Genomic DNA, 20,599 nt, shown 5'->3' with positions numbered 1-20,599 from the left:
TCGCCCGGAACGTTAGCTGGAGATAGACACCGGCACCTCCCAACCCCACTAGGGACAACAGTGTACAGAAAATGGATGGATGGATAATATAATTACTAAACATAAATATGATAATCCTGCAAGTTAATTTAGATTCATTTGTAGACTATTTGAATTATCCCTATGCGGCAATAAGACAGAATCTAATAGTTCAAAACAGATATATAGCAGAAAACATTCCAAGTGTTGTTGAGCCAGAATTAATTAAAACTAATATTCATGACATTTATACTGAAGGAAAGAGAGTACTACAATTAGCTCCTCTGTTACTGCAAAAAATGAATAAAATTGATATTTTCTACCACATTTTTATTGTTGCTGAACTCCACACATCATGCAACTTTATCACATCATATTAAATTCAACTTTCAGGACTGTTTAGCTGGACTACAATAATAAGCCACCTCATCCACAGGTTGTAGAGTAAAATGTGACCACTAGAGGGCGGAGTAGGCCTGTATTTCCAGCCAACACCAAACTGCAAGAGATGCGAACAAATAAGGACTCTGAGACGGGGTTGAGGTCAGGTTTGAACATGTATATTGGGATTTTCAGTTTATATGCAAGAGGAAACATTGACTTCAACCTTCTTTGCATTTACTTCACACTTTACCACATTAATAGCTTACAAACTGCACTCTAGCAAACGTCCCCTCAAGGTGGTTTAAGATATGCCGACTCAGACAAATGAGAAGCATGTTGAAGAAGTCCTTCAGCGGAGGCAACCATCAAGGAAGCCGACACAAACTCCCTCTGCTTTAAATACCAGTTAAATTATGTGTCAATATTACTGATATGTCATCATGGCACAAAAGGACACGTGGGGAATGGGATACTTCATGGATAGCACAAGAACCCGGAAAATAAAAGTACTGCTGCAAGGCAAGGAAACCCCTTCATGCTCCGCTTTCTAGGCACTGCTGTCCTTGTGCGCTGTCGGCTTAAGCAGCAATGGCACCATGAACAAACAAGACGGGATTCAAAGCACATTCGGTCTAATGCAAGTCTGATGGTGGGTTATTAAATACACGGTGTAATGCTCTGTACATTAACCAGGCGAATCCTTCAGTGTGTACTAAGATGAGATTCCAGTTTGTATTCCTGATTTCAAAAGGCGCTGGGAACCAGTGGTGATGTGGGATGAGGTCCAAAAATCAAGCCAACACACAAGGAACTCACACAGATAAACAAACACAGGCCTCCACCTCCATTTAAACAGTCCCTCCCAATTTTGCATTAAATAATAATAATAAAAAGTGTTTTTTCCCCCAAGGTGTTTGTAATGAGGCTTCCTTTACATTTGCATTTTTGTAAAAAGATCAATGAATTTTGAACTGAGAAGGTTCTGCAGATACTACAGGTGCATCTCAGTGCATTAAAATAACATCCAAAAGCTTACTTCAGTAAGTTCAGAAAGTGAAATTACACAAAAAAATATATCAATTTTTGTTCATTTTGCTTATGGCTTAAAACCCAAAATATAGGTTGCAGAAATGTCAGATAAAAGCAATAAAAAGATTTTTAATTCAGAAATGTTAGCGTACCGCTAAGTAAGACTTCAATCTGTGATTGGGGGGCCCTTTTGCATGAGTCAAGGAAGTTAAGATTGATTTGATAATGACCACTAACTCATCTGCATTGTTGTCTCTGCTGTCTCATCTTCCTCTTGATAGAACTCCACAGAATCTCCACTGGGTTTTACGTCAAGTGAGTTCAGGTGGTGCCAAGTCCTATTTGAAATTAAAACCAACTTAGAGACGCATGAAGTACCCTAATCTCTCCTGGTAAACCACTGTGCTGATTTTGGATTTGATAAAACATAGCAGAACTCAACTTTCCTTTAAAAGTCTTTGGATAGAGCCAGCTCCTTTAGCATTTGTGGATTACCCGTGTGGAGATCCTCAGCATGTAGCATAATATTTCTGTATTAAAATCCTTCTCTTATTTGTCTTATGTAACATTCAAAACTGAATTTTTTCCAATTTTTTTTTTAGATTCATTAGTGTAGCAGAATCCCTTTCTTCCTGTGTATATTTGCCTCAATCCTACATGCCAATGTGACCAAACCTTTATCCGGTTCAGACAAAATTTGTTGGCCAGAATTAAAAAAACAAAAACAAAACAATGTTAAATTCATCAGTCTTTAAATTATTTCATACAAAAGAAAACATGGCAGCATTCCTTAATGATCAACTACTACACCAATATATGTAATCATGCATGCAGACAATGCATGTTTCCCTCTCATTCATACACACACACAGAGACAGACACTCAACCCAGGTCAACTCCAGCCTGTTATCACATGTGGTTCATGCAGTGATCAAAGCAGAAACATGTGGTCCCGATCCGTTTCTTTGTTTGTATCCAGTACGTGGCATAGCTTTATGGGAATAAAAAAAAAGGAAAGCAAACACATGATTTGGCTCAGACCTGGATCCTTCATACCTACCTGGTCCAGTCTTAACAGTCTTGGTACTGTTTTACAAAATGCACTGTTTGGATTCGGTGGTCGGATTTGGCTTTTTGTATATACAAGATCACCAATTCATCAGTGATCACAAGAGAATTTAAGAAGTTCAGGATTTCATATCAATTTAGCTAATAACGTCTGTTCAGCCAGCTGCGTTGTGTCCTGGTCTCAGAGTTCAACGTTATCCGGTAAGTTTGGTTGCATCCCCGCGTTTGGGCGGTGCGGGTGGTGGTCCTCTTCGCAGTGTTGCATAGCCTGAGATGTTTCCGGACATATAGCCGTCGTTTCCTCCATTGCTCTGCTTCCCCTGGTCCAGTAGCAGCTCCGGGGGCGGCGGAGGCAGCGCCATGTCATCCATGGTCCCCGCTGGGTCCAGTTTGCCGGGGAGGCCTGGACCCTGGCGACCCACCGACTTGCGTTTCAAAGTCTGGCTGAGATCCGCCAGGAAGTTGGGCTGACCTGAGCTACCCTTTGGAGATGTGGGTGGAGGTGGAGATATGCCAGGCGGTTCCGGGGTAGTGTTGCTTCGCCGCCCTAGGGTGGGCGGAGGAGTCTTTTTTAGGGAGTTCTTTGCCCATATTGAGTTGCTAACAAGGGAGACAGGCGGCGGAGGAGGGGGAGCTTGGGGTTGAGGGTTTACCACGGCTACCCTCGGGACATCATTGCCTGGAGGCGGTGGAGGAGGGAAAAGCTCAGAGACAGGGGGAGGAGGTGGAAAGTAGGCGCACTCGGGTGGAGGAGATGGAAAGTCACCACCTGCCTGTTTGGCCTGGCTTACTTTAGCTTGAAGCGCCAAAGGTAGGTTAGACAGGTTGAGCTTTCCTGGTTTAGGAGGTGCAGGAGGCCCATTTGAAGGGTCCTTTGAAGGAGATCCAATGGAGGAAGAAATGGGACATGGGGAAGATGGGGTGCTATTGCCCTGGGGAGCAAACTTGCTGAGCAAATTCCTCCTGGATTCCTCGTAAGAGGCTGATGAATTGGCCTTAATGCTGGAGTTCCTCTGAGGGGCTGGAGGGGGCTTCTTACCACCGAAACTGGAGGAGCCAGAGGGCGATCTCCTCAGTGGAGAGCCCATGTTTCCAGAGGGAAGTGGCGGGGGCGGTGGTGTTGGGCCAGTGATGGGTGCTGGAGGAGGAGGTGGCGGTGGCGGTGGTGGAGGTGGTGCAGGGAAACTGTTGTTGCTCTCTGCTGGAGGAGGGGGGAACTCTGGAGACAGCAGCTGTTGGTTACCGCCAGGCTGCCATTTTGGTTTCGTTTTCACAGCAGGAGGGGAGAGTGGGGCTTTAGGGTACTCAGCATGGTTGACTTGGGATGAAGCTCCTGGAAACTGACTTGCCAACTGCTTCACCAAAGACATGGTAGGTGCAGCTCCCGCGGAAACGCTCACTGTCTTAGTCAGGCTGTGCTGCTTGGGGAGGGTAGGCGGAGGATGGTTGTGACCCTGCTGGAGGCTGGGCTGTTTCTTTAGGTGAGAAGGTGCAGGAGGGGGAGGGGGTGGTGGGGCTGGAGGCGGTGGAGTTGGAGTTGGAGCAGGAGGGAATGGTGATACTGGGGACATGGGTTTGGGTGCAGTGTGAGGCATAAAACCAGGAGTGAAGGTTTTGGGTGGAGCTTGGGGGGGTCCAGGAGGAAGCGGAAACTGTGCTGGTATTGAGCACTGCTGGGGTGGTGGAGGAGGAGGTGGGGGCGGCGGTGGAGGCGGCGGAGGTGGTGGTGGTGGTGCTGGAGCAGGCGGTGGGGAGTCCTCAAGATCCTCGTTATGAGACAGCAGTTCCCGTGGCGGACTGGGAAACCGCTCCTTTAGCGCCTGCTTCAGCCCGTTGGCGTGAACAGTCTGTCTCATGGGGGTTGGTGCAACAGGTGGAGGCAGAGGCGGAGGAGGAGGAAACATCATATCGCTGGCATGAAGCGCAGGAGGTGGTGGGATAAAGGAAGGAGGAGCAGCCGGGTTAAAAGGGCCAAATCGCAAAACCGCCATCGCGGACCCCGGGGTTGGCATTGACGGCGGAGGTGGAGGCGGAGGAGGAGGTGGGACGTTGGTCCTTGCAGCAATGTGATTTACGTTGGGCTTGATGACCTGTGCAGGTGGTGTCGGAGGTGGAGGCAGGACTTGCTTAGCCGTCGCCGGTAGCTTGTGAGAAGTCTTCTGGTTCTGCAGCCGGGTGATGGTGCTGTACTTGTACATGGTGGGGGCCGGCGAGTGGTGCGACACCATTTGCAGTGGAGGTAGTGGAGGAGGTGGCGGCGGGAGTGGTGGTGGAGGGGGTGGAGGTGGACTGGGAGCAGCAGCTGGTTCCTGCTGATCGTAACTAATGCTGGGCTGCGGCTCTGGAGACTTGGGTGGCGGATGTGGAGGTTGTACCGTCTCTGGGGGTGGTGGTGGTAGCATCTGGGGAGGTGATGGAGGCCGATGTGGTTGGATCACTGTCGGTTGTTGCATTAAAGATGGCTGAGGTGGATGCTGCTGCTGCTGCTGCTGCTGCTGCTGCGGAGGGGGAGTGAGGATGGGGTGGTCAACTGAATGCTGGCTGTGATGCCGGTGGCTGTGGGAGGAATGCGTTGATCCACGCGACGCCTCCATCCTAATCTGCTGAGCAAATATAAGCAATAAATAAATCACAATATCTTATTTAACATACATTTTAATGTCTGTGGACAGAAAATCATACTTTAGAATTCTCCTCCATCTGGGTTCCTCTCTTCCAGGCTTCAGAGAAAATGGAGCTCACCACACTCTGGGACCGGCCATGAGAGGAGGCTGTGTCTACTCCACTGTCTGAATGACCTGAATGATTGGACTGGGACTCTGACAGGATGCAAACACAAGGACCTTCTTTTTAACTTCATGCTGCATTATCAGTGGAGTCTGTGATTGGAAAATAAACTCACCAGGTATACTGGCAGAACTGGAGCCTGACCGAATGCTGGAGGTAGACAGAGATGACCAATCATAGGCTGCCTCTGTCCTCTTCATTGCTTCCTGGTAGTTCACATATAACTGCTTGCCATACTATAGATAAGTACAAACTTCAAGTCATTTATGAAAATACATATAAAAACATTGCTGACTGGCCAAAGTGAACTGATTTGGACTCACCTTGGCGATGCGGATGCCATTGACCCACTGGTGTAGGGTCCTAACATCGTCACAGCAAAGGTATTTGATGTACTGAGACTTCTTCTGGATTTGGGGGTGCTGATAAAGCAAATAAAAGTAAATAAACAGCCCCATCTAGTGGCTACAGCTTGCATAAGACATAACAACAGGACAAAATATTTCCCATTAATAATCAGAATTTTGCTCAGTAAAAATCAAAAGGAATCAGGATTTGATATACTGCTGAAAGACCCAATCTCTCTCTGGTCATATGGTTAGAAAATAAAGTTTCTTAAAAAATGTTTTCCTTACTAAGCTACATGACTACATTTTCACGCCTCTTCATCTTCTTTAATTGATTTGTTTATTTCTCTCAATCCTTTAGCTTCTCCATAATAATAATGTAATTTTCTAGTTTGAACATTTCCAATGTGTCTCTCTAGTAGTTTTTAATTAATTTGTTGGGTTTTTTCTTAAACATCTGTAAAGACTTTTTTACAATTATAAAGTTTGATTTACTTATACACCAAACTTTAACTCTTAACCGGAGCGTTTGATGGTAAAAAAGCTTTATGTTAGTTTCATCTCACCAATGCTCGCAGTTCCAGTTTACGTTTGGGTAGCAATAATTGATTCTCTTTCATCTTTGAAAATTTGTAAAGGTGTGCACATATATTTTTGATCTCTAACAAAGCCGACTTGCACTATCACAAATAAAGCACAGATTTTTTTGTAGTTTGTAACTGCCACTTGCTTAGCATGTCAACAAACAAAAGTGACTTTTTCCTTTACCAATTGTTTTGCAGCCATCATCAGAATAATAGATAGAAAAACAAAAGTGTTGATTATTAAGAGCTTTTTCTATACCTGTTAACTATCTACAAAGGTGTTGGTCAGTGATTTCCTTACCTTCAGGGCCAGGCAGTAATCAGTAGGAGCCTTGTATTTGCTGCGGTAGTCCTGTCCATAATACACATTAACATGATCCAACTGCAGGAAGCACACAAGATCTCTGGACGCCTTCAGAGACACAAGATACAACATTATTATGCATCCATCCATCCATCCATCCATCCATCTTCTTCCGCTTATCCGAGGTCGGGTCGCGGGGGTAGCAGCTTCAGAAGGGAGGCCCAGACTTCCTTCTCCCCAGCCACTTCTTCTAGCTCTTCCGGGGGAATCCCGAGGCGTTCCCAGGCCAGCCGAGAGACATAGTCCCTCCAGCGTGTCCTGGGTCTTCCCCGGGGCCTCCTCCCGGATATGCATATTTCACTAATTATGACAACAACAAAAAACTTTTAAGTGATGAATTAGTAAATTAATTCCTACTCCTATCACTTTGACAAATACAAATTTGAACATTACAACATTGTAATCTAGATTACAACTAATTGAGAAAGAATTCCACAAAATACTAATTAAATGATGATTATATGGGGGCTTTTGAACATGGAGCATGTTTCTAAATTTTCAGATGTTAAGTAGATCGTTTTTGATGGAGAAAAAGGTTAGAAAAGGAAGATAATTTAGGGAATTATGCACGTTGCACACATGCTTACAAAAATAAGAGCACATGTGCACTTCAGATCTAGTACCATACATGATAAATGGCCTGCGTTGTTTGCTTCAACTGTTCTTCAAAGTGATTCAGCACACAACAGGAAATACCGCAGAGCAGACTGTGGATCTGGTTCTCATGATCCCAACTCGCATTTCTGTTTAACCCTTAAAAGTCTGGCATATAAAATGCTGATTTTTATAAGTGTACCTGCTCAAAATTAGAAACATTGCTTGACTTTTTTTAACTGATACATAAGGATTTTGCAATTATCATGAAACAGAAAATTTCCTCCCATTAATTTTTCTTTTTTATACAGAATGTCCAAAAATACTTAGCAACATTTTCACTGAGTACAGCAGGTTTCTGGAGAATGTAACAAGGTGTTAAAGAAGTAGTGGTCTCAGTACTTTCTGAAATCTCACTTTAACAAAGTTTTGAGGGCAGAGAGTTTTTTGTGCATCTCCAAATTTGCTAAAGTATGCATGAACTAACCCTGGGCCTTTAAAAGAAGTCGAGCCATTACAGCAACTTAACATAACACCAAAACTGTGTCGTTAGCACCTAATTCCCATTGTGTTACTTTTAATACAGCTATTTCTAAATCTTCCACCTCTTTAGTAACAGGTATTTGATGTAAAAATTACACAATACTGACACAAATGATGCAAAAACAATACATGTACATGTTATAGAGCATGATATCTCAGAAGGGCTTGTATCAAAAACAATACATTTTATAAAAGTTAATTTTTAAAAATATATATATCTCTAACATTTTACAAAAATATGTAGTGTTCTTATCTTTATAAAACTACATATACGCATGACAACCACGGTTATTATCAAATTATACAAAAATGATACAAACACTTGCATCAAAAATGATCTGTAGTTTTATAAGAGTTATATTTAAATGTCACTTTTGATAGTCGTAAAAGTGCTAACTTTATTAGAAAGGCAGAGGTCTCAATAGGATTATTCATAAACACAAGTCTAAGCTGACCTTTGCTTTGCCTTTTGGGACATAATAGATCCCTGAAGCCCTGAGGAGAAAGTAACGCTTTTTCCACGACTTTTTTCCATCCTCTTTGAGCCACAGAATCCCCTCAATCTCTGGCACCGACACCGATCCGCCGCAGAAGCATTCCTGAAAGGCAAAAATGACAAAGAACAAAATAAAATAGTGTGATTCTCTGTTTTCATTTCCTTCTACCAGCAGTAGAAACAAAACCAAAGGTCGTTTTGCACGTCTTTACCTCTAGTAGAGCTTCTTTATTCCGGTCAGCCATCTCTGATGTCTCCTTCCGCCCCAACAAGTAGTTCTGAAAGGGATTGAAGGGAACAGGACAGTGAGTCGATGACAAAGAGGAGGGGGAGTGAAGCTGGAAACACACCTCGTCTTACGGTAAATAAATTATTCACCTCAACTCGCTTTAGAGTTTTGACCTACTTTCAAGTTCCCTCCCTGACTGGCAGCTGTGTAAGCACTCAGCATGCATAAACTATGTGTTTGCGTGCGCGGCACGAGCAGATTAACGGGCGCTCACCTGGGGGTTCTTGAAGAGAGCGTACTTCTCGATGCGCTCGATGAACATGAGCTTGTTGTGGCTGTCCCGGGTCCAGTTTAACAGGTTCTCCACCAAGTTCTCATGGTCCTCAAATATACGTTCTGGAAAAGATTATGGCGCAATTAAAAACCTGTCGTCAACATCATTAAGCGTGCTTAGTTGAGTCAGGATGGACGGCTGGCTTACCCATCTGCAGCTCCGTAATGGTTTCCACCAGAGACCAGTCTGGACTGTAGCCACAGTGAGACTTATCCAGCAGGCTGTCCAGCACCTGTCTGACCGACTGCCGCTCATCCACCATCATGGTCTTGGAGCTCTCGTCCGACATATGGACCCGAATCACCAGCTGAGAAAGAACAGGAGCGTTAGAAACAATTAGTAAAGGTATTTATTGCTTTTTGTGACCAATAAAATACAGACGTCTGTATTTACCAGGTATATTCAACTAAATGCATCAGAATATTAACAAAATGTTGATGTATAAGCCCAATAAGCAGAAACGTTATGTTACAACCTAAATAATCATGATGAAAATGCTGACTTAACAGACATTTTCACAGGTAATTTGTTCACTTATTTAAGTTATTTGTTTTCCTTTGTCTTTAAATATCCATATATCGTATGTAATACGCATTTTTATGGGGCTTTTGTTATTTGTTTATGAGATAAGAAACTGAAATGAACTGGTAATTGGTGTTTGTGGGGTTTTTTTAAACATAAGGAGTAGAATTAAATAAGCATATGCTTTTCCCCTTTTTATTCATTTATGTATGTTTGTTTGTGTTGTTTTTCCCATGTCTGAAACCAATGCTAAAAATGCTAACTGATAAAAAAAATGTTCACTGACAGCTTACACTTAGATGGTAAGCTCCAAATTCCAACGCTGTAAAATACGGCTGTTCCGAGGACATTGATGAAAAGTTTAGTGGAGGGAAAATATGGTAAACGAGCAACAAAAAACATTTGTACTTGAGTTTGAACTGTTTGTTTGGTAGCTGTTTTGGCTCTAATCTCTTTCAAAGGCCAGGCATTATTATATTTGTATATTTTACAGTTACTTTGATGAAAAAACCCCTCTTTTTCCAAAAATTACCATTTTATCCTCATGTCTGACCGACCAGTTTGTTGTTACACACAGATAAACAGATACGCACCGAAAGGTCAGCATATGACAGAACTTGGATTATATTCAGTTTGATCAACCTTGATTTACAAAGTTTCCGTTTGTAAACTCAGTCAGTTCATTCAGGCTGCATGAAAGCGAAAAAGAGCTTTCCACAGACAACAGGAACATTAAACAGCTTTCAGTAACCGTCTGTTCACAAACATGCTGAATTTGAAAATGTTGATACCCGTTTAAAAAGCTAGTGGTTGCAATGCTAATTGCTAATTTTAAAAGCTAAAGACACCTTAAAACATTAACTTATTTTGTCTTTGTTAAAATATTTGATTCTGTTTTGTAGCTTGATGGCACTTACACCTCTACTCCTGAAAAAAAAAAGCTATTAAAACAAGACTTTAGGAGTGCCTGAAAAACATACTTTGAAACCTAATGAGGTTAAAACTTTACAATAGCTGGAGGCAAGTTTTAATTCCTATCGCTGAATCCAAACCGATAAAGCCAATAACTGCTTCCCAACACCTCCAATTTTTGTTTTGCCGACCCTTTGACCCGGATGATTGAGCTGAAACCCAAACCAGTGAAGGCACTACAACGGAGCCTCAGACATGGGGAGCCTGACCTACATTTCTCAGAATACAAACCGACTCACCCCCTTCTGAATCTCTACTGCATAAAAGTTGATGAGAAATGTTGAATTTTTAATTAAAATACAACAAAGCTGATGGAATTGCATGCATTCAGCGAATCACTGATTCTCATGTTGCAGCTGTACCAAGCTTCCCTTTATCTGGTCATGTCAAAGAAGAGCCCTGTTGGTTGGAACACTGCTGGGTTTCACCCATTAATCACACATTTAAAAAAAGGAACACCATTCTGCAAAATGCATTTGTCCTCATTTACACAGTCGGTTCATTCATGTGGAGTCCAGTATCGATACATAAATGGAGACAGAGGCTGCAGTCGTCCAGTCAAACATCAGAGCAGGTTACGGTGGAAGTGGAAAAGCAAAAAAGAAAAATAGCTGCATTGTCTTTCAATGCACAGACTGACTTCTTGCTTCCACAATCAAACGCTGCATTGACCTATTTTCCCTGCGCTTTGTTGCCTTGCCATGGATGAAGTTCAAAAGCGTATCTGACAAGATGATGAGTGCTTCTTAAGATCGCAGGAGTTTCATGAAGACAGATTGAGTCTGAAAGTGTTCAGAAAAAAAACAAAAACGCATTTACCTTTTTGACCTGCGCCTCCTTGATTTTCTCCAGAGCGACACGGATCTTCTCTGCCTTGATCTTGGCGGCTTGTTCCTCCTGGATGGACACACAGGAACATGTTTAATCCATCATGGCACACACACAGCTTCTTCCAATTTAAGCTTTTTTAAAAGTTGAAATGCCGCAAACTACATAAGGATTTTTCTCTCCATTTTCGTAGCTTACCTGCCCTCTCCAGCAAGATGCCATCATCTCCATTCTACAGGTTAGCAATGCTTACACTTGTGTAATTAATATGTTATATAACTGATGTGAATCGTTGCGGTTGCAGCTATGACATTCTCTCAAACGTGGCACTCCATCATTCTGGATTCAAAGGAAGCTGCTGCAGCTTCCTTTGATCCTCTTAAACAATGCTAGAAGATTCCTAAAGGACGCGAGGCTACAGATTGATGCACCGACCCTTCAAAGAGCATCTATGAATCCCCAAAAAATATAAAATCCTCGGAAGAAGTGGGAAACATTGTAAAGTTGTTCCACAATGATCGTCGGCGGGGATGAAACTGGGTAAAAGTCTGCGGCGGCGTGGGGGTTCACTGACATTCACATGTGCACCCAATGTGCACAATTTGACAAACCAAAAAAAAAAAAAAAACCCGAGATAGTAGGAAGGAAGACGCCCCTCCCCCTTGCCTCTTCCCTTCCTCTCTTCAGAACAGCAGCCAGGCTTTGGGAGCGTGCCCAATCGATGGAGCATAATCCCCACAGATATAGTAGGAGCCGAAGGGGTCAGCCAACCAGAGAGCTGCTTTCTCAGGACCCTCCAGCCAATCGGCGAGAGACGATGGCAGCCTCCGGTCCTGAGGCTAAGCCACAGTGGCAGGGATGTGCGGCGGTGGAATTTGGGTGAATGAGGTGCTGAATATTTGACGACGTCTACAGATGTGTTCGCAGAAAGAGGGTGAGGGGTATAAACAAGAACTACCCCCTCCTCCCTTTGACCCAGACTGTCTTTTTCACATGAGTAGCTTCAAAGCAAGCAAACATTAATGGAGTCGGTGTGGCCGAGTCGGAGCGGCCGGCGTTCAGAGTAAGGGGGTCAGGGTGGGTTTAACCTCAGATTTAACCCTCTGACACCAGCACAACTCCTGTTTCTGGTCCTACTCTACTGACACGTTCACACCCAGCCAGTTTTCAAGAGCTCTTCTACATAGTTGGGGCATTTCTTTTTTATTTTTGCTTTGGCATCCTCACACTTTAATGTCTTTCCACTCTTTCCCCGCCTTGCTCGCTCTCAGATATCAGTATTCCACATTCGCGAGTTCATTCTCGCGGCTTGTGCATTGCAGGATTTCCCTTCTAGGGGTGAGCATTTATCATATAATTGATCATTTATCGCGATGATAAGAAATTGGATTTATCACTGTCGAGTTAAATTTAAGTTATTGACAGTAAATAAAAGAACAACAATGTAATTCCATTTTCTTCACAGGTCATTCCATGAGAGCATCAATAAATATCGGGAAAGTAAATGCAGTTACTGTGTGCAGTTTAGTGATATTAGTGGTATTCTGAGGAAGTCAATTTCAAAATGGGAATGGTGTTTTTCCAAGAACAGCATTTGCTGTGGCAGCCACACAGTTACCTAAAAATAAGATATAAGTTTTTTTATTATCATAATTTTTATTGTTATCACAATATGCCACACAAAAAAAGAGATAAAGCTTTAAGTCCATATCACCCACTTCTCTCCAAATTTCAGTTCATGATTAAATGACTGCTCAAAAAAATTAAAATAAAAAAATCAAGATTTAAAACTTGACGACTATTCCCGGGGATTTCAAAATGCCCCAAAATGAAACTTTTCTACTGTCACCACATGCTTTCTGAGGAGGAAAAAAGGCTTAATCAAATCATTTTGTGTTAATTACATTTAGGATTAGACTGGCCTGTATATCACAGAAACCGATCTGTTTTATGTGACAGGACTGCACAAGCTGATTTATGATAAATTTCTATATAATTGTAAAAACTTCTGAGATAGAGACTTTGTAAATCTAGCCCCAGTTTCAACTTAAATAATGGAAAAGTACTGCATAACATTGACAGATACAAGAAACATTAAACCTCAAAAAGGTTGATACATTAGCTTGGCAAGATTATTTCCTCATAAAACAGAAAGTAAATCAACAGTAAGCTGCATGTAGAAAAAACACGGAAAGGAGAACCAACACAGATCCAAAGATAAAAGCCCTCATCTGAATAATGTTTAATAAAGACCAACTCATGGTGAAGTTAATAAGGAAAAATTAATTCGATACTATCCATCCTAAAAACTGCAATCAAAGCCTACATACAGATAACTGAATATGGCGATCTTGGTTTTCCCCAATAATAAAGACCAGGGTTCCCACACATTGTTATGGTAAACTACCAAACTTTTACTGATACAACTTTCCAGAGCCTATGCCCCCATCGCTATCCAGATGTCAAAAACACTAAAATCTAATTCCAAAATTTTCCAGACTGTGTCAGAACCCTGAAAGATGGATTTTTTCCCCCCCAGCAGGCATGCAGAGACTCCACAGGCACCCAGACCGATCATGGAGTGTAAAAGGAAGTCACCTTGGTCAGGAGGTGAGAAGGCTTCCCAGCTATGCTTTTCAGAATGAGTGAGGTTTCTCGGTCCAGATAGGAATGCTTGGGTGAGGAACAGGAGATAAAAAAAGAAAGAGCAGAGGAAGAGACAAAATACAGGGAAGTCAGTGCCAGATGATTATCTGAGGCTTATTAATTGCAGGTGTTGTGATTCTTTAAAAAAAAAAAAAAAGAATAAAGCAGCGTGGAAAAGAGAGAAGACTCTAAATAAAGCACTCAGCGGTTGTGGTTGTCATTAGCTGCAGCTGTGGGAGCTGAATGAAAGACTGTGTGAAGTGTGAGGCAAATTCAGATGTAGTTTCACTTACAGTTCAGCTGCCTTCACACATCTTTTTACAGCAGTTTTTACATCTCATTGTTTTATGAACAAAAGTGAAATATTATGATCATAGCGCTGCAGAAAGGGTTTCTAAAAATGAACTAAAAATCTGAAAACCACATCCATACACAAATAACCATTAGATTTTTTTTTTTATAAGAACTGCTAAATGTTTTTTTTTTTAAAACAGGTGTAAAACATTCCCAAAACCCCAATTTGAACTCACAACAATGTTCTGCATTTTCAATACCATAAAAGCTACTTTCCACAATAACAGTTGACTGTACTCCTCACATGCAAACTTACAGTGGCCTGGTCCACTTCACCCTCGCGGGAGGTGAAGTCAAGCTGGCGTCTGGCCGGCCTACTGCAGGCCCGTCGCAGTGTGACATGCTGGAAAAGTCGGAAGGTGCAGGCAGGCAGACGAGCGGGTGTGTGTGTGTTTGTGGAAAGAGGCCAACGATAAATCAAAGGATGCAAACAGAAACAAAGTGAACACATGCAGGAGAGAGAGAGGGAGACATGCAGGATAACATGGTTTTTGTTTTTCTTCTTTTTTTGGACGCCTGTTTTTCTTCAAGCTTCTACAGGCTAGAAATAAAGCTGAGATTTGCTTTGCCTAAAAGCAGATTAAATGCGTCTTACCAACACTTTAGAGCAGTGTTTCTCAAGCCTTTTCAGGCTGAGGATTAAACACTCACGGACCACCTAACTTTAAATGATCACCGCAATAACACAACATGAAAAAAGGATATTTTTTTTCATTCCAAGTGTTGTGTTAATTATATTTTAGAACTATTTGTAATTTAGAAGCAGGATAAAAGAAAAATAAAATTGAGTTGCTTGGTAGAAACGAACATTTTCTTTCAGCCCGAGGAAAGCCCGACATAATCTATTATTTTATTTTAGGTGTTTAGATGCAGGTAGTCAACGTGGGGCGCAGCGCTGCTCACCACCTCGCACTCAGCACGCTACGTATTGTAACAGTGTCTTAAAACAGTTTTGTAAACTCACCCCGAGAAACTGAAAACTACCGTACTCATGCTGACATGAATTTCTCTGACTACATAAGTAGTCCTGGTGTTTTCTTTCCACTGGTATCGTCGGCTTCTCTTTTGAGTGACCTTGTCATAAGCCACTTATCCATTATTATTTTTAAACACAATCCTTTGGTAAGCTAACTGTACATGTCGCACTTTGAGCTCACATCACAGCAAATAAACGGTTATTTGCATGCAGTACCTTGATGACCGCAGTTTGAGAAAGACTGCTTTAGAGGTTCATCTGGTTTAGTCAGAAAGCCGGTGGTGAGTTCCAGGAGCCCAGAAAAAGTTGTTAACATTGCAATCCAAAACTTTGTAGATTGCAGTGGGTTTCATTACACAAGAGAATGCACAACACACACCAAAAACATGCAACTCAAACTATCCCCCTTATTTTGCTGTGTGCTCTGTTTTTGGTTTCCGTGCAAATATCATACCTCTGTGCTGGTCTGGTTCTGCCCTTGCGAGCTCGGACTGCCCTGCTCATCTGCCTCTCCTCCCGTCATCCCTTTATCCACATCCAGGGAGTCCATGCTGGAAGCCGAGGCGCACGCCGAATTAATGCTGGAGCGCTGCGACTGAGCCTCCTGCTCACAGGCTGTGCCCACCGAACCGGTTCTGCGGTGCTGCCTGCCACCGGACGATCCGGAGGAGGGGCGCCGCAAAGCTGTGGAGGACACTGAAGACGAGGAAGACGAAGTAGAAGAAGAAGAGGAAGTCTGACGCGCTGCTTCATCCATGCTGAGGGAGGCCTTCTCCAGCTGGGAGGTGATGTCGTCCAGGGAGATGTTGGAAGCCGCGGATCGAGAGCTGGCGCTGCCGCCCCGAACCGTGCTGGCCGGCGACGCTCTGGCACTGCTGCTCGTGCTTCCTGAAGGAAATGTTTAAGGAAAAAAAAACACTGAGAACACAGAAGTGATCTACCACAAAAAACAGTGAACTTCGACACGTTCAGAAATCCCTTTCTTTGGATCTTTTACAAGTGGAAAACGTTCTTTATACTTTTTAGACTCTCAGGAGTTCTTAGAGTCTATGCTTGCCCATTTCAAGTATAAAACACAAAACTTAAACACATTTATGGCCGATATATCTACAGATGTCAGGATGGACAGATGAAATTAATGGACAAAAAATAGATGGATGGATGAAAACAGCCTTCTCTCATAGTTAATCTCTACAAATAAAAAACTGGATCACATCTTCTTTATCAACTTAATCACTTCATCCTTAATGAAGCCAATGTGGATGTGGAAGTATATTTTTTAAATTTCAAATTGAAAAACAATTTTTAATATTCTTCAAAAAACACAAAACCTAGTGAAAGAGCAAGAAATCCTTTCATAAAAACCCTTTTGTGTATTTTTCTGTGACTGGACAGAGTTTGACTGACTCCTGCTTCCTGTGAGCCGCTGCTCATTTGGTCAGCCTTTTCTAATCTGAACCAGCAGAGAACAAAGCCGGCGCTCATTCTCCCCTCACAGCGACTCATTTAAAAGCACCTATTTATCCCGAGAGAGTCAAACTCAAGTCTTTGTAATTCTGCTGACCTTTGATTTGCACACAAAGCAGGGGAGTAACTCATGACACAATCTCCTTAAAATGCTGCACGCTGTAAAGAGACTGAACTACCTCCGCTGTTTCCCCCTCCACTGGTGCCAGGGTGCTTGGTGCTGGCACTGCGGCCCCCGGGGCCCCTCTGTTGTCCCTTGTTCTGGCTGCGAGACGCTGAGTTTGGTTTGGAGATGGTGCTGAGCTCTTGCTCGATGGAGCAAAGGTCGGCCATGAGGGCATCCAGGTCGACGGTGTCTCCCTGATTCAGAGCCTCTGTGAAAAGATTTCACAGGGGATGGAGGAGGAAATAGGTTCATTATGGAGGGAACTCAATTTATTAGGAAATTATTTTTGTTGTGCTGCCTTTTGACACCCGAGTCTCACCATTTATGTTGTACATAGAGAAGCGGTAGGAGAAGTTGGCTATGTTCGTCTCCTGCCTGAGAGGCGGCTTCTGCAGTGCTTTTTGTGGCCGACCATCATCCAGACTCTATGATGAATGAAAAAAACAACAACAAACAAACAAAAAAAAATCAGCAAACACCGAAACACAACCAAGGCAGGGGATCATAACAACCACGTCTGACTGCAATGCTCCTCAGTGTCTCACACACAGCGCTGCATATCTGCACAATGTAAAGTGAAGGGGAGAGTTGCTAGGAAACAGAGACAGGATTAGCAGTGTTACGGTTGCCATGGATACAGCCTCTTCCTTATTTCCTCCTGCCTGTCTGCCTACCTGTGTGAGCTTGTCCAGCTCACCCAGCCAGGCCCCAAACATCTTGTCCAGGTCCTGGTCCTCCTTGTCGCTGTCCTCCTCCGCCCCATGGTCCAGCTCGTCGTCCGACACCTGATCCATCTGCACACACAAAAATTAGAAATTACTATATTATAGATTATAGGGATGGGATGAGAAGACACCAGTTTAACATTACCTGGTGACATCAGCCAGTGAAAGTGATGCAGGACAAATTAAAGGCCACACACAACATTTAAGATCATAATAAGGACTGAAATGTGTTAAACTGAGGGACTTCACAGATGTTTTTAGTGATACAGCACCCCCAAGTGGACAGAAAGAGTAGCTCAGCTGAATATAAATGAAGTCATTTCATTGTAAAGCAAAAAGTCAAATCAAGAGGAGGCACTGTTTCAACTGATGGCATAAATAAAAGGTAAAACTTAAAGAATAGGCACATTCTCTTAATAGGAGTTTAGATTTTTTTTATTTTATGAATAACATTTTGATTTTTAATCAAATTTTGGCAAACATAACTACATCACAAATCAAATACAAAACAAAATCCACCGCATATATGTGCCATTACACATCACTGGATATAAAGAGGTTATTAAATGAATTAGTTTGAAACCTAGGAGTTTAGAATTTCACATTGTACATAAACCTAAATTTTACAGAGAGAATACCTAAAAATCTTGAAAGCATAAATGAAAATCAACCTGTTAAGTGTCATGACAAACAGACATTTTTCTGAAGCAAAAATGCTTTTGAATCACCACCTTTAATACAGGAAATATTTCCATTTATGGATAATAACGCAGCACCTTCAAATTTAGCATATTGAACCCAATAAAGCTATAAATAACATTAACGTCTTAATACGGTGGTTGGAGCTGACAAGTAATAAGTGAATATTTTAACTAGAACATGAGGAGGAGATACTATCGATCACAATATGAAGATCTGTGGACAGTAAATGTGAGTCAATCGTTTGGTACAGTCCAGCAATCTCCCTCCAGAGCCGTCTGATGGAATATTCCCCAGTAATCCCATTGATGTTTTCAGACGGTGTCACTGCCTCCAGTTATCCAACCCATGTAGTGTCAGTCACCAAACTGGGTCTGTACCAAACCAGGATTAACTCCTCTGATGACCCTCATTCGTTTGATCCGGCAAAAGATTTTTTTTTATGCTTTTATGGGAATTCCTGAGCTTCTACAAGAAAAGCTGTTTAAAATCCATGTTGTGCTACAGGAGAGAGGTAAAAGCTTGAAGTAAATGTGGTTGGAGCTGAAAAGCAAAGCAGTACTGGGTGGCAACGCAGACTGAAACCCCACAGCAGTTGGGAGACACTTGTTACAGTGTCACATTACAGCATTGATGATGGATAGCTTTCTGCCTTGGCATTGGGACTTGGCCCATCAGCTTGAATAAGAAGGTGGGATATGCATATGCAACCTAAAAACAAACCAAGTAAATCTGGGTGCGAGCGTGTTTGAAATTACATCCATCCTCTCGCAAGCGAGTGTGTGAGGCGGAACAGGAAATGGCCTGGATGTGCAGAATTCCTCATTTCCCTTATGACCCGCTCCGTGTCAGGAAACTCCAGCTGTCCTTCTGTTTTCTGCACCACTTACTGGGAAGGGGAGATATATGAGGGTGTGGGAAGACAAGTTGAAAATGAGGTCCAGACTCCTCCACCCTTACAGCCATCAAATGGACCATTTACTGAGGATTTGTGGTTCCCCAGATTACCATTCAGTCATTATCATTTCTTGATTTGGGTACATGTGGCTCCAGCGACACTCACCGACACTTGTTTTAGGGTTACTATACATTTAACGACACAATATTTACATTTACATATTTACAAAGACTTACATTTCTAGACTTCTAAATAAAAAATATAAATACAGTATTTTAGTCTAAATTCATGGGAGATATTTCTGCCCAGATCCAGCTTTAATTACTCATCCTTCAAATACAGAGGACAGTAAAACGGACCAAAAAGAAATTAATGGTTGGATTATTGGAGAGGACAAAAATGTATAAATTACAGACCAACAGCTGGATGAATGGATAGGTTGACAGATGAATGCAATAATAGATTGACGGTGAATGAATGAAATTAATTAATGCAACAATGGATTGATAGATGGTCAAGTGGATGACTAGTGGAGGGACGGATAAACGAATCCACAGATGGATTGATGGTAGGATAAAAGATGGACACAGGTTTTCAACAATAGGAAAAACAGTATCCATGGTTTCATTTTGCCTACATTGACCCAGAAAATATTTAGGTTCCATATCTTCAAGACCTGATTTAACTTACAGCAGATGAAGTGTCAGTCTTGATTAAATCTAGACAAAAATAAGGTAAAAAAAAAAAACAACAACAAAAAAACCCAGAGTAACAATCAGTGCATAACCTAAAACAAAGCGCTCTTCGACAATGACTCTAGTTATGTCATCCTAATGGAATCACAGCCTTAACCAGAGATCCTGCTGCAGGTTTAAGTGAATTACCACCTGCGGCCCAGCTTTTAAGCTTATGGACCATGACCTGGCCGAGATGCAGGGCTTGGAGGAAGATGCTGTGTGTCTGAGTGTGTATGTGCAGGAGCATTATCACCATTGAATGCCAGCCTTGGCCTTTTCCCTCCTGATACAGAGCTACGCTATTCTTTCTTGTCTGAGCATGACCGACATTGATCTGGATGGGTCAGGGGTCTAAACTGAATGAGCAGAGGTCAAAGGACTTCCCAGTGGAGTCTCTTTTCCTAGGTCTTTTTGTGAACGATTACTCTTGTAGCTGGTGAATCAACAAAAAAGGAATAAAGAGAAGAAAGTATAGTGTGTTTTTGTCAGAATAAAATGCACCAATCTTCCAGCCCATACCGATTATTGGTTTTCTTTGAGGTCTGGCCTGCAGAATCTGATTTTGACAGTTTCTAAAAGTTAGGAAATCGAAATATTTTGAACACATTAAATACATTTTTTTACTATTTGAATTTTATCAGCCAGTCACTGCATGGTCACAGCTGATCAAGGGGAAACCGACCAAACTTAGACCAACTAGGACGTGCTGTGGTGGCATAGGGGATAGCGTGACCCATGTTTAGAGGCCTTGAGTCCTCGATGAGGCCGTCGCGGGTTCGACTTCCGGACCAGACGATATTTGCTGCATGTCTTCCCCCTCTCCTGTCAGCCT

General features: G+C 42.4%; 1 protein-coding gene across 6 annotated transcripts in view; it reads right to left on the bottom strand.

The window, feature by feature from the left end:
• Positions 1 to 556: 556 nt before the first annotated feature.
• Positions 557 to 20,599, bottom strand: part of raph1b (Ras association (RalGDS/AF-6) and pleckstrin homology domains 1b) — a 40,822-nt gene continuing 20,779 nt past the window's right edge. For 3 of the 6 annotated variants that reach the window (XM_028007339.1, XM_028007341.1, XM_028007340.1), the window contains exons 3-18: positions 17,383 to 17,502; positions 17,028 to 17,133; positions 16,722 to 16,916; positions 15,530 to 15,963; positions 14,356 to 14,442; positions 13,698 to 13,772; positions 11,091 to 11,168; positions 8,925 to 9,084; positions 8,718 to 8,839; positions 8,427 to 8,492; positions 8,174 to 8,317; positions 6,519 to 6,629; positions 5,610 to 5,708; positions 5,402 to 5,522; positions 5,182 to 5,318; positions 2,694 to 5,099 (exon numbers count right to left, since the gene is read on the bottom strand). In XM_028007339.1, coding sequence (XP_027863140.1) covers positions 2,694 to 5,099; positions 5,182 to 5,318; positions 5,402 to 5,522; positions 5,610 to 5,708; positions 6,519 to 6,629; positions 8,174 to 8,317; positions 8,427 to 8,492; positions 8,718 to 8,839; positions 8,925 to 9,084; positions 11,091 to 11,168; positions 13,698 to 13,772; positions 14,356 to 14,442; positions 15,530 to 15,963; positions 16,722 to 16,916; positions 17,028 to 17,133; positions 17,383 to 17,502 — 4,461 coding nt within the window. Of the gene's footprint in view, positions 5,100 to 5,181; positions 5,319 to 5,401; positions 5,523 to 5,609; positions 5,709 to 6,518; positions 6,630 to 8,173; positions 8,318 to 8,426; positions 8,493 to 8,717; positions 8,840 to 8,924; positions 9,085 to 11,090; positions 11,169 to 13,697; positions 13,773 to 14,355; positions 14,443 to 15,529; positions 15,964 to 16,721; positions 16,917 to 17,027; positions 17,134 to 17,382; positions 17,503 to 20,599 lie in introns of all 6 variants that reach the window. The other 3 variants (XM_028007337.1, XM_028007338.1, XM_028007342.1) reach the window with 3 other exon arrangements.

Source organism: Xiphophorus couchianus, chromosome 22 (genome assembly GCF_001444195.1).
Source record: "Xiphophorus couchianus chromosome 22, X_couchianus-1.0, whole genome shotgun sequence".
NCBI lineage: Eukaryota > Metazoa > Chordata > Actinopteri > Cyprinodontiformes > Poeciliidae > Xiphophorus > Xiphophorus couchianus.
This window is presented reverse-complemented; position numbering and strand designations above follow the sequence as displayed.